The sequence below is a fragment of the Hydra vulgaris genome, chromosome 14, assembly GCF_038396675.1.
Source record: "Hydra vulgaris chromosome 14, alternate assembly HydraT2T_AEP".
Lineage (NCBI taxonomy): Eukaryota > Metazoa > Cnidaria > Hydrozoa > Anthoathecata > Hydridae > Hydra > Hydra vulgaris.
In genome coordinates, this window is record NC_088933.1 from 28,237,289 (window position 1) to 28,252,500 (window position 15,212).

General features: G+C 27.6%; 1 protein-coding gene across 1 annotated transcript in view; it reads right to left on the minus strand.

The window, feature by feature from the left end:
- Window positions 1-2,522: 2,522 nt before the first annotated feature.
- The window catches only part of LOC101236102 (uncharacterized), a 34,061-nt gene continuing 21,371 nt past the window's right edge, over window positions 2,523-15,212 (minus strand). Inside the window, exons 7-9 of the mRNA XM_065817670.1 lie at window positions 9,067-9,267; window positions 7,828-7,926; window positions 2,523-3,592 (exon numbers count right to left, since the gene is read on the minus strand). Of these exons, the coding sequence (XP_065673742.1) occupies window positions 3,306-3,592; window positions 7,828-7,926; window positions 9,067-9,267 (587 nt within the window). The 3' untranslated portion in view covers window positions 2,523-3,305. The remainder of the gene's footprint in view (window positions 3,593-7,827; window positions 7,927-9,066; window positions 9,268-15,212) is intronic.

The window sequence follows — 15,212 nt, forward strand, 5'->3', positions numbered from 1 at the left end:
GTTTGTCTGACTTTAATGCTAGAAGTTTTCCTCTCTGAGTCCTGAGACTTGTTGAAATAAACTAAAAAATTTGTTCAACGCTGTCATTGCAGTTTTCTCATTGGGATAATCATGCATTATCTTCAAAAGCCTCCAATCAATTTTTGGTAAAGATTCAGGAAATGATACCTCTATCTAAGACTTAAGGTAAACTCTTATAGTAAACACACACATTGCAGATAGTTTCTGCTAATTTTTTCTCGAAAGTTTAAACAGGCTACGAAACGGAAATAAGTTCTTTAAAGATTAAAATGCCTAAGCCAACTTGCTCTATAAATAGCTCTAGGGGCATTATTCCTCTTAAGGGAACTTTATCTGGAAAGTTATTGAAATTTTTTGCAGCATTCAATATCCACCATCAAGGATCTAAGTTGTTCTTGGTTTACAATTACTCTCTATGCCCAGTCCAAGATATAAGATTTCCGATCTTCTATTAGTTAAAACCTTCTTTGTTGAAACTTCTTAGTTAAAACACGTCTTTTAAACTCGTCTGTAACTAGGACTCCAAGTCAGGGCTTATATCAGGATTTTGACTTGGCCTTATAAGAATTAAAAATACAGCTTCAAGTACCACTTCCAAGATGTGTTTTTGCATGTTGACATCAACATGCAAATTTTTTTTTTCTGGGTAGGAGGGGGGTTACTGGTGCTCCCAGAAATTCTTTCAGTTTTATCATTGAGCACTGTGGAAGACTGTTTAACTAGGAATCTCACGCCTCTTTCCTTACCAATGTCGCTTATTGAGATTGAGCCGGCGTCAAACTTCGAACCTCGTGGTTCTGAACCAAAACTCTATTCATTGCGCCACATCTTCACAAGATTAGATCCTTCTCAAGTTTTGCCTCAATAATAATACACGCTTGATTTTTCCGTCCGGTATTTGAGGCAATTGTGTCATATGACTTTATTCTTTTAAGGCAGTTATAATAGCTTTCTTTACATTTGTTTTCTGACAATTCTGTCAGAAACATTAGAAATATTAAATAAAATTGATGGTGCATTAGTGACTATGTTTCTTATAGCCCTTCTTTGCTTCTTTAGCTTTTGGAAATATATCTCCAACCAAATGTTTTCTTTCTAAATAACTCCTTATTGCGAATACTACTGTCAGATATATTCCAGCAGAACTAATCTAGAAGATGTATATGGTATTTCGCTTTTTGCGAGCTGCTTATTTTCAAAGTTTTCTTTGTTAAGTTTATGCTTCTCTAGCGGCTAGGATCTTGTCGATTATTTAAAAAGATCCATTACTTCTGTTTTACAATGCTCTCTATGTGCAAGAAGAAAAATGCCTGTTTTCTTTATTTGTAATTACAGGCAGAGCATTTGTACTAGCAATATCAAACAGATTTTTCAGATCTTTTTTAAAAGCTTTTTCTCTAACAACTTGTGGTTTTTTCGATACCAACACTTTTTAAGGAGCTAACATTCATAGGTACATTTCTCTAATATCCCTAGTCAAAAAGTCCTATAGGATCCTATAAGAATTTGAAAACGTTTCCGATTTGAACCACATTAAATTAAAACACATAAGTTAAAAAGTTTTTATATTTATTAAAGTTTTGTCTTTTTTTTTTTGTTCTAAAATCCTATCGGTCTTATAGGATTTTTTGGCTAGAGTTCTCAATCATCTTACGAAATTTTTAACATATTTTAAAGATACAACCAAAAACAAAGGTCTTTGTTAGTAAGGGACATGGCTGGCGCGAAGGGAGAGGGTATGTGTGACCATTAGTCGGCAAATTTAGATCTTTTTGTACTTTTAGTCGGCAAATTGGAACCTTTTTTTAAATCAGTCGGTAAAATGGGACTTTTACTATTTATCTTCAGTCGGCAAATAAGAGACTTTTTTATTTTTTTAGTCGGCAAAAACTTTGAGGTACCGTCTCCTCCTCCCCTACTTGACACCTACTAGCGCCGGCCTTGGGAAAGTGACCCAACAAATACTGAAAACGTTGCTTGCAAATTCTTTAATATTTCAGTTGTGTAACTAGAAGGGTTTTGAGCTTAGACATCAGTATAAGTTGCTTAGAGATTTGCTGATTGATATAAATATTAAATTCAATATTTATATTTGACTAAATCTTTTTATTTGGTCTTATGGTTGGGTTGTTAATAAACAGCGCAACCACATAGCCAATTATAAAGATTTTTTATGTAGAAATCTGAGCGTTTATTTGCAATATTGTCATTATCTGTGCATAGAATGATATTTTATAAGCTATATCAGTATATCTTTTATAAGCTATATCAGCTATATTCTTTGTCGCAAAGACAAAGAAGCTGATATAGAGTGCAACTGAAACAAAGAAAGTGAATCAAGAAATTATTGTAGAAAAAATGCGCGACAGACACAAGATAATCGAAACTGCACTAACGTGCATATATTACGTGATTAACTGAAGAAAACAAGCATATAACTGCTTTTTTATAAAGACCGAATGTTTTTGTTTTAAATATAGAAATAAAAACAAAATTCTATGTATTCTGAACAATTACTTTAATATTTTGAATGCTTCTTTATTTAAATGCCTATTTCCTCACAAAAATGTAAACAAAAAAAAATATCAACTTTAATATAAGTAATTTTTACAAAACGCAGATATTTTACAGAATACATATTAGTTATAAAAGTACATATCATGTTTTAAAAAAGTGAATAAAGCGTTTACTTTAAAAAAATAAGTAAGCTTGTACAATAAAAAACATTAATAAAAACATGTGAAAAGTAAAATACAGTGAACTCAATGAAAATTTAACATGTTAATTTTAATAATATAAACTAATGATATTGTATAATTTAATGTTATACTTGTGTGGATACTTGGTTTAAAAGCAACAGTTAAATATTTAATTTTGAAAAAAATATCTTTGACTATTCTTTAATATTTCCAAGCATTTTTCTTTAAAAATGTGACCGTGCGTGTAGAAGATTATTGCTTGAATTGAATTGAGCTAATAATATTTTTAAATTTAAAAAATAAAAAGGAAATTTTTTTTTTGTAACTTTCTTTTATATATAAATAGTAAATTACTATACGAAATAAGTTTATTAAAATAAAAAAAAATTAAAATTGATAAAATTTAAAAATTTACAAAATGCTTCTACTACAGGTTTACTAAAGAGACTGATGTAAAACAATTTATATAATTTATATATAGGCTTGACTTATTTAAAAAACGTGCATTTTTTGTGCATAATCTTAAACAGAAAATTGAACTATTATACAATAATCATTTATAAACTAAAAACATCAAACAAACACTTATAAGCTAAATAACTCTTTTCCCCAATTTACAATTTCAAAGTCAGAAGGCAGGATTTGTGATGTAGATCCTCTTTCCATTCCTTGCTGCTGAAACGTAGTCAAATTCCATATGCTACCGCCACAATTAGCTTGAATTGTGCCAGATGGAGTATAATAAATGTTATTTGCAAACAAAGGAATTAACGCAAAGATATCTTTTTGGTTACAACTACCCAAATTATAAATCTGAGTATTCTGACTGACGCAGATGTTCCAAGAATAAGTATCATTATAACCTGTAACATCTAAAAAGTAAACACCACACTGTAATTGATTTAGAAAAAAAACTAAAAGTTGTAATGTATGAATACAACTAATATACATACCTACATATATATATATAAAAACTTATATATATATGTGTATATATATATAAATATATTTTAAATAATATAAATCAATAAATTAAATAATAAATAATATGAATTTTAATATATATATATATGTGTGTATATATATATATATATATACACACACACACATATATATATATATATATATATATATACATATATATATATATACATATATATACATATATATATATATATATATATATATATATATATATATATATATATATATATATATATATATATATATATATATATATATATATATATATATATATATATATATATATATATATATATATATATATATATATGTACATATATATATATACATAAATTAGAAGAAAATCGCTTTACAAAAATTTTAATAATAATTAATAAATACTATAAACTTTAATAAATATATATATATATATACTATATTTATATGTAAAATGATTGAAAGATTGTTAAAAAACATATAATGAGTCACCTAGTTCAGTACAAATTAATCGCTAAGCATCAACATGGCTTCGTAAGACAAAATCATGAGACAATAGACATCACATCAGAGGCACTGAACTGTGGCCTTAATACAATCATAATCTATCTGGATTTTGCTAAAGCTTTTGATAAAGTCTGTCATGTACAAATAATGTCAAGCTCTTTGTTGATGACAACAAACTCATAAATACAGTAAAAAATCAATTTGAAATTGAACAGCTGCAGACAGATCTCGATGCTGTGGCTAAATGGACTGATAATTAGAAAATGGAGTTTAATGCAAACAAATGCAAAGTATTGACAATAAAAAAATCGTCTAAAACAACAATCTATGATCACAAATTTAGCAGTCAAAGCAAGTAGCACACAGGTAGATACAATTCAGTATTTTAAGGAAAGCACTGGTCTTAATACTACATCCTGGATCCCACCAAACAAATCTCAATCTGGTGATTGTCCTGGGCCAGCAGGTGCAGCTAGGAGAAATAAGGAACGACTAATCAAACAACTCACAAATAACTGTTGCCAAAGAGAATACTTTTTCTTAAAGAGACTGGTTAATGTTTGGAACACACTTCGGGATGCAGTTAAAAACTCCAAAACTACTAATTTGTTTAAAATCAGTTATGATGCCTATGTGAAAACAATATGAAACTTTAAATCGCTGCTGCAAAGCAAAACTATGTTAAGTCCATTTTTAGCAAAATTGACTTATTTGGTTTAAAATACTCCTTAGGTGCACAAGTCATCTCACAAAGTATGGAGCCAAAATTGATTCAACTTTTGCAACTATGAGTCTTATGTCCTAAAAAAAAATAATTAAGAGACATTGTTGTTGCAAAACAAAACTCTCTTAAGCCCATTTATTTGGCAAAAAAAACTTTTTTGGTTTAAAATACTTAATGCATATAATAATAACTGAAAACAAGTAGACTTAATCGAAAAAATCAAAAGCAAACAAAAACAGAAACAGCCAAAATGGACTTAAGATGGTCTTGTTTTGCAGCGACGATATACAGTTTAGTTGTCATAGTGACCATATTCATTTGGTCAGCTCCGCTTTATAAACTATATATATATATAAATATATATATATATAAAATTTATATATATTTATATATATATATATATTTATGTATGTGTATATATATATATATATATATATATATATATATATATATATATATATATATATATAACATGATGACTAAAAAATGAGACAACTTTAAAATTGTTATTACAGCCATAGTTACATAGCAATCAAATTTAATTTAAAATAAATTTATAAACAATTATATGATATTTAAAAAAATATATTTATTGGTTTTCAATATCATCATTAAAAGCAATTCGACCTTGACAAACTGAAGTCATTGAGGCATAACCTTTTGCCACTTCCGGAACCATTTTGTTATGACAATTCACGATACGCCGTTTGAGTTGAGGAATGCTTGTTGTTTGCCAACTATCCTTGTAGACTAAGCGTTTCAACTGACCCCAAAAGTCCTCAATTGGTCGAGCTTCTGGTACATTGGGTGGATTTTTTACCTTTGGCAGGTATTTGATGTTATTGGCATCGAGAAAAGAAACCACTTCATTTGCATAGTGCGAGCTAGCTAAATCTGGCAAGAACAAGGTCTCTTCATTTTTATAATGTTCATCAACGAAGGGTATTAACTGCTTGCAGAGACATCTAATGTATGCTTGTTTGTTGATTGCCTAGCCACTTTCAAAAAACATTGGTTTTGAAGTCCCTTTGGGCGATATAATCAAAGAGACTAGCACCTTTTCCTCATACTTCTTCTTTCTTTTGAATTTGACGTGCTAGTTGTAGATGACACGTCGCTAGAATAGAAGCCACTGTTGCCAGCCAATTTTGTATTCGCATATGTGAAATATGATTTGTCATCCAAGACAAAATCAAAATTCCTAAAATTGTGATATATATGCCAACACAAAGGTTTGATTCGAGCTAGTTGGCTTTCGCTTAAATGTGGAATCTTTTTTTTCTTGTAATATCTAATATTCGTCTTGTTTTTAAGAATTTTAGATATATACGATTGGTCACAATCGAATCTTTGAGCTACTTGACGTTGTGAAAAACTGTGATGAGGATCAAATGCCTTTTTCAATTGGTCTATGTGCTTTTTGTCCATTTTTTCCGCCTTTAGACCGCTTCCTTTTTTTTTGTTGATAGCCTAAATTATTGTCAACACGTTCTAGAGCATGATATATAGTCGCTTTTGATGCTCCTTCATCTAGAAAGTGTTTTACTGTGAAGGTTATTGGCTTTTCCAGAGGCAAATTTCTAAATTGGCTAATGTGTTTTCTTAGGTCTTCTTGCAAACTTGTTTTATATGGAGCCATTTTAATTAATATTTTAAAACTATAATATAATTTTAATAGAGTGTTAAATTCCCTATAAATATACTAATTTATTTCAATTGCATGATTATAAATAGTATACATAAATTGATTTAAATTTTGTCTCATTTTTTAGTCATCAGGTGCTGCACCTTTCTAGTGCACAACAACACTTTTCTGTTATTATAACAAAATAGCAGGTGAAAATAGTTGTTGAATTTAAGATGGCATTTTATTAGAAGTTTGTTAAAACTTTGATAATAAGAGGATGATAAAAGAGTAATTTTTAACAGAGTCATAGTAATCTTTAGAATTTTTAATAAGCAACAGATGTCGTTTTCCAAAAAACAGAAAATCAAGATTCAATTAAGGCCTTGTTATATAGTTTAGAAATAAAGGTTTTAGAGAAAATTTTTGTTTAACTGTGATTGCTGTATAAGAATTTAAATGAGAAATAACTTTATCGATAAAAGCTGGGATCTTTAGAATGTATAGAATATAAGTAGACTAACCTACTTGTCTCAAATGCCAGAAAGAGTAGTCATTAGATACCAAGATAAATTAGAGGAAATTATTTTTACTAATAAATCTGCCCTATCCTTGGGAGAGAAATTATTTGATTCAAAAAATCAGAACCATAAAGATGTCTATGTAAATGAAATTTATAAAGATTTTCAGAGAATTCAGCAGAGTTTAACTGCCAGGTCCAATATAGTTTAACTATTAGGTCCAAGAGACTTTTATTCTCCAAAACTTTGAATAAATATAATCATACAAGACAGCAAGAAATGCTGACTAATAAACTAACTGGTGGCAGACTGTAAGACTAAATGTAAATATGTTTGTAATTGTTTCCATCAGCTTTCAGAAAATTATGTCTTAAAAAGGTTTAATGGTTTCAAGTAATATTTTCAACAGTTAATACCCCCTCCATTGTATCAACTGTTTTACAACTTCTTTTTTATTAACAGTTAATACCCCCTCCATTGAATTAACTGTTTTACCTCCTTCCCCCTCCCTCCTTTTGTATTAAGCAGCATATTGCTATTTGCTGCTTAATACAAAATAAATCTAATACAAAAGAAAACCCACTATTTATTTAAATTTCAAAAAAGTATTTAATGTAATATAATAATAATACCAGTTTAACCAGTAATAACCAGTTTATAAAAAAACAAATTAAAATATATTTAACATAATTTATATATTTTAACTTTTTTTTTATAAATTATTATTCTACAAATATATCATATAAATAATAATTATGATAAAACACTTACATTTAATTTGGCCAGCAGTTAAAACACAATTTCCATCTTTTGGATAAACATAAATGTTATTCTGAGAATGCAGATCATGGCCAAGATAATCTTTAAAACCTACAAAGAGTAAACACCTTATAATTACAAATATTAAAGTATTATTTTATCTTTAATTCTGCTTTGATACTATAAACATATCATACATTTTTTTTATACAAATTGTACAGAATTGTATACACTTATGCCATTTCTTAAGGAATTAATTATTTTGTTGATTTTTTAAATTTTATTCTGTTTTATGTGCAATTCTTTTTTTTACACAAATGAGATTGATAAACATGATGGTAAAATAAAGTAACCATTTGAATGAAATGCTCACTATAAAAAGTATCTGTTCAGGATTTAAATTAAAATCAGCGCCCTTGTTGTCCTTATGCATCATTGGTGTCAAGGGGGAGGTCAAAAAATTTTTTATTAGTTATACTACATGTTTTTTTTTTTTTACTTTATAACATTTAATATAAACAAATAGTTTAAAACTTTTTAGTTTAATCTTAATTAAGAAATAACCCGTAACTTTAAATCAACTCCCGTAACTTAAAATTGACTCTAGTAACTTTAAAAAGACTATCATGCAAATTTAAATATTTTGCAAATCAAACACTATCAGTACTGAATTCTCCATACCCAAACAAATTAGAATCTTGGCGTGTTAATCAATATTTAAAAAAATCTAATGTTTGACTCATAAGATATACACAAATAAATAAACAGGCTAGCATGCAGAGCGCTTGCTTTGTAAGTATTCTACCACTACAACGATAAGAAATTCAAACCGAAAACAACCCTGAAATATTATAATATTAATCAACTCAAGAAATTTAAAACTCCTTGTCCAGTATTAGAACCTAATTTAAAAAATAAATATATAAAAATATTAACTTTAAAAAAAAATTCCTGTAGATCATGAAAAACTGCAATATAGTATCAGTTCTGGTATATAAAGATAACAAGCTGTTCTAAAGAGTTGAACCACTATGCAAACTTTATTTAGATTTTTTCCATTTAAAATTTTATATTAATACCATTGCATATAAGCATCTGTTAAAGCTTTTTTTATTTTAACTGTAACATTTTCTTTTCCCTAAGTTCTCTTTATGTCACTGCCTTAATAGTAAAATAATATTTATACTTGAAAAGAAACTATGCATATGTAATTAAATACTTCAATTAATAAAATCTAATATTAATCATTACCTCCATAGACTAAGAAATTGAAACTATCAAACCAATAGCTCGATCCATCATCATGATCAATAGGCCATACTGATCGGTAATTATTTACAAGAAAGTTTTTATAGATACGATTCAATTTTACACCCAGTGACAAGCCACCATTATTGCGAGTAAGATATGGTACGCGATCCCATGTATTAATTGGGCCATGATCATCAGTTTCTATAATGAGCATATATACTTTTAGTTTATGTTTAATTATTTTTTAAATTACTTTTATGACTTACAACAATGACTGCTAATGTTATTACAATTATTCTTACTATCATTGGGTAATTCAACTGATTCAGAAAGTTTAAAGTTTAGATTTTACCTGTTTTTATACAATTGAGTGGATTGAACAAAATAAGAATTTCATGAAAATATCAGTCTCAAATTCCAAGCAGTTCCTTAAATGTGACTATTTCACAAGCAGTCGATGACAATTAACAATATAATTTAATATAATTTAATATAATATTATATAATTTCAAGTCATTTTTATACACTTAATTTATATGCATAACTCATGAACTTAATGATATAAAATAAAAAGTTGTCACATTGTTTTATGTCTGATAATTTCCAATATAACATTTTAATTTTTATTTGCAAATGTTCACATCAACTATAATCACCAATCAAAAGTAAAAATCAACTATAATCACTAATAAAATGTACGCATTAACTATAATCACCAACCAAATGTACACACCAACTATAATCACCTATGTAAAAGCTAAAATTTATTTTTCACATTTTACTTTAATAATTCAAATGTTCATGAGTTAAATAAAAATGTAATTACATAATTAATTTGTTTAAAATAATAAATACTTAAATATTTAAAAAAAAAAGCCTCGCATTTGCAGTCAATTGTTTTAAAAGCTGCTAATACAATCACAGGTGACTTAGAATAACTTGTAGCAATGGGTGCAATGAGTGTAACAGGTGTAATGTAAATTAGCTACAACAGTAACTTTATATTTCATCTTGAATTACAAACAGCTTACCACTTGTTTTTGCTGCCTTAGGTATTTCGACAATTTGCAATGTAGGAGTGAGTTAATAACTTCTAAAAATTGCCTATATCAACGCTGAGCTGTCTATAATAAGCCACTGGATTGATAATGCCTCCTCCTCATCATTGCCAACTATTTGTAGTTCAAGAAATCTGTTTTAAAAATAGTCATACCCTGGACAACTAGGACATCAATCAACTATGTTTTTCCACATTGTACCATAAAATTTTTTTTAAATCTTTGCAGATGTATTACCATTGTTTAGCTTTGGTTAACAGTATTGTATTTTAATAGTGGATACATATACAAACTAAGTGAATTCCTGATGCTCCAACAGTTTTACATCATTTTTGTCTAAGATTTAACAACCTCTTGAAAACATTTCATTAAAAAAAAAAATTCTTTAATATAATGCATTATTTAACATAAAACTAGGCACTTTTGCATGTGTTGAATTTAACCAACACTTGTGATCTTTTTTGCTGGGCATTTGTTTATATATATATATATATATATATATATATATATATATATATATATATATATATATATATATATATATATATATATATATATATATATATATATATATAAATGTTTAGCCAAAAATTTTTTTAACAAATATGAGTAAATGTTTCAGGTAACAAAAGATAAACTATTCAAACTAAGATAAGTAAAATATATTTATTAGTTAAATTTTGACAAATATTAAAATTTTTTTTCTCTTGTTAGAGCTTCTGGGTTAGATTATATATATATATATATATATATATATATATATATATATATATATATATATATATATATATATATATATATATATATATATAAATATATAAATATATAAATATATAAATATATAAATATATAAATATATACATATACATATATATATATATATATATATATATATATATATATATATATATATATATATATATACACATATATATATATATATATATATATATATATATATATATATATATATATATATATATATATATATATATATATATATATATATGTATATATATATATATATACTTAAATTTTAGAAAAAACAACTTTTAATGGAACTTAAAGTTTCATACCTATCGGCAATCATCAGCCATGAAGTACAAAATCAAAAATATAAAAAACCGTTTAAAAATTACAAACTACGGTAGAATGAGTTCTGACGTTATAGTACAAGAAGACGTTATGGAAAACTAATCTCCGCTATCAAATAATGAAAGGAGAAATTTATTTTTGTGTCTGCATTTAGAGACTAATTCGCCTCTTTTGTTTAGCAGATTGTTTCCTTTGTAAAATAATATTTGGAACTTCTCATTTAAACAAAGCTTACAAATTTTTGGCGCAGGATTGTATGATTTACAGCGTTTAATAATACTCCATTTGATTGAAGTTGTGAAATTGTTTTCTTTTAATCCCCATACTTCCTTAGACAACTCAGTGTCGTTTTTGTATTTTTTTATGTTAAAAGATTTTTGATGGTTCGCATAATGTAGCTTAAACGAGGTTTCGCTTATCCCAATGTACACTTTATCATTGTATTGAGGTTTATTTGAGCTTACGGTGGCTTGGTAAACAATGTTGTTAGACAAGCAATTGTTGTTCAGTGGATAAAGAAATTTTTTAATGCAATTGCAGGCTTTTTCTGATAATTTTACATCACCATATTTTTAATCACCAAAATATTTTTGTTGTGTGAGTTGATGATAGATTTGATGTTTGGCATACAGGAGTAGCTTATCTTAATTGTGTTTCTGTTAAATATTTTGTTTAGTTTGTGGTTTTTAGGAAAATGCTTGTCAATTAGGGTTAAAAAGTGTTGACCGATTTTGGTTATAACATTTTTACTAAATGGAGGGTTGTACCAGATTATGTCTTGTTTGTGGTTTGGAACATTTTTTGTGCTTGGTTTATATGTCAACTTATAAGTGTATCCCGATTGCTTTAATGCGTCTTCATAAAGGTGTGTCGATTTATTAAAAATAACTTCACTTGATGAGTTGGCAGTCTTAGCTCGATATTTTTTGAGCTACGTTACGCGAACCATCAAAAATCTTTTAACATAAAAAAATACAAAAACGACACTGAGTTGTCTAAGGAAATATGGGGATTAAAAGAAAACAATTTCACAACTTCAATCAAATGGAGTATTATTAAACGCTGTAAATCATACAATCCTGCATCAAAAATTTGTAAGCTTTGTTTGAATGAGAAGTTCCAAATATTATTTTACAAAGGAAACAATCTGCTAAACAAAAGAGGCGAATTAGTCTCTAAATGCAGACACAAAAATAAATTTCTCCTTTCATTATTTGATAGCGGAGATTAGTTTTCCATTACGTCTTGTTGATTTGATTTAATATTACATTAATTCCTTTTTTATTTTCTAAAAATGCAAGTACATCCTTTGTTTTATTTAGCTTGTACACTTGTGAATTTTGTATTGTGGAACTGTGAAATTTCTAGCAGTTTATTATCTTGACTATGACTCAGGTGTGAATGAATGAATTGTAAATGAATGAAATGTTAACAGCTGAATTTAAATTTTTCTCTCAAAAACAACTAACCTTTCATTCATTTCTGCAATTTGTTTGTCTAAATCATCGCAAACTATTGTTAATACTTGCATCCTGAATAATTTCATTTCTGCTTACTTAACATCATATACTTAATATGTACTCTTCATACTTTGATTTCATTAATTGATCTCTTCATTAAATAATCTTGTCTCTGTCGCTAACTAGTGCTCAGATTCTCCTTGTTCTGTTTGAGATAGCTTAGACCTATAACTTTTGTTGTTATATTATTCACCAAATTTGGAGCATGAATTTTAGTTTGGCATGGTTTGAAAATATTTTTCCATGCACATCTTTGACATAATTTAAATCCTCACAAACCTTACTTATTTTTTCACCATTACTTTAACTTTATCTCCATTAATTTAACTTTTATTTAATCTAATTTTATTTCATCTATAAAAAATTATTATGCAACATTTCTACGTGTTTAGGACCAATAGGATCAATCTAATTAAAAACTTAATCTAGTACTTCTTGCTTCTATCATTGTACTTCTTTTTCTACTTTAAGGCTGACATTTGCGATTATCTTCATTCTTTGAGCTGATACCTTTTGTCTTTCCACTGAAATATTTTATTGTAACTTAATTGAAACCTTAAAGTTTTTGGAAGAGAAAAAATGAACAAAATAAAATCAATCTTTTGTTTCTAGTTCAAGTTATTCTTAATATAAAAAACATAGCAAATTGAACATTTTTTGATTACAAAATAATAAATCAAGCTTTATTTATTACAGTTCTTATTGTGATTTCTCACTGTTGTAATGAACAACACAATGAAGAAGCTTTTAATAATTACAAGAAGTAAGTCTTATATATCCAGTGTGGTTTGAAATTTGAATGAAAAACCTCCGTTATTTGTTCACTAAATAGACTAAGGTAGTTTCTTTTTGTCAATAAATAGTGGTATATGAAAGGCAGCATGTAGTTTAGTGATACTAAAACTACATTAATGTAGCTTGTTTAAAAAAGTCTCACCTTTTTTTCTAAATCAGGATCCAAATTAATGGCAAAACAACATCTTTGAACAAAGCAAGGGTGAAGAAAGTAGATTGAGGAAACAAGGATGAATATAGTAAATTGTAAGAAACTAGTTTTTTTTAAGAGAGATTCATCAATGGGTCTAATCCTTTTAAAAGCTTCATACAATCATTACCATAAAAATGTTTTCCATGATATTGTTGAATTGGAATGCACAGCAAAGTTAGCCATTCCTTGTCTGCTGGCTAAAGATCAAAAAATGATTTTTTACCAAATTATTCACTACCCCAAACAATATATATAGCTTAATTAGTGAAATAGTTCAAACAAAAACTTGTTAACATAAAACTCAAACTATGTCAAATGGATAAATTTCTTTAAGTTTTTGAATTCTTGATTTCTCTCCCAGAACTTATGGAATTTTTTTATTGTTTGTTTTTTTACTGTTTTTTATTTCATCAAAGATTTTAGGTTGACCACTGTTAAATAGTTTTAAAGAGTCAAACTCATACCAACAACATAAACGCTTACTGCTTTCAAAGAGTTAATGACATTTCTTTTGAACTTTTCAAGTCAAGAAGAGCTTTGACATTTGAATAGGTTTCTGGTGTGTTGTGACACAAGTTACACAAGTTGTTTAGACCATAATAGTAAACAACTAGGTGCATCAAATTGTCATCAGGCAACATTAGGCTTGTCACATTAAAGTGGTCATTCAGCTTTTTTCTAGCTTCAACAAACTTCTGCTAAAAGTTTGGCTCCATTATTCTAATAGACTTAGTTTGATTGAGAGTTGTTCCAATTTTCTTCATTTTACTGTTAAAAAGCCCAAAACTTTAACTGTTAACTTAGCTGAATTTGCACTTTATACTTTGAGTTTTTTTATTTTTATTTTCATGTTAACTCAATTCCCAAGATAGAGAAGACCACTTCAGTTGAGGAGGCTACTATAATTGTTGTTACAACCCTCTCTCAATGCTATAACTCCGAAACAAAACTGTGAAGAACAAAGTTGTTGCACTGATTAACAAGTTGAGCGTGGTACTATTAGGGACATGGTGGGGATTGATCTCCCGGAACTACTTGCTTATGAGGCAAGCGGTCTTCCACTACATCACTACCGCATGTTTGACATGAGTTGACAGGGTCGCTCAACAGTGGCTTTTAAATCTGACATATTAGTTGATATCCAGAAACAACAAAAACAAATTTTAAGAAAAATAAGCACATATTTTTAAAGTTATTTGATTTGAAGCTTATGAACAAACCTTGTAATTCAGGGGGGATAAGGTGTACCTGGACAATATTAATGTCATATTTTATGATCTGCTTGGAGTTAGAAGCTGAAGATTCGAGTAATTCCTATTTTATTAGATCCTATTAATTTCATAAAATACAAAATTCTAAGATATAAGTCTATGGCATAGACTGAATAAATTAACTCAAAAACCTATCATTATTTGTATTATGATTACTATTACTATTATTATTGTTAATATTATTATTATTGTTATTATTAATATTCATCATTAT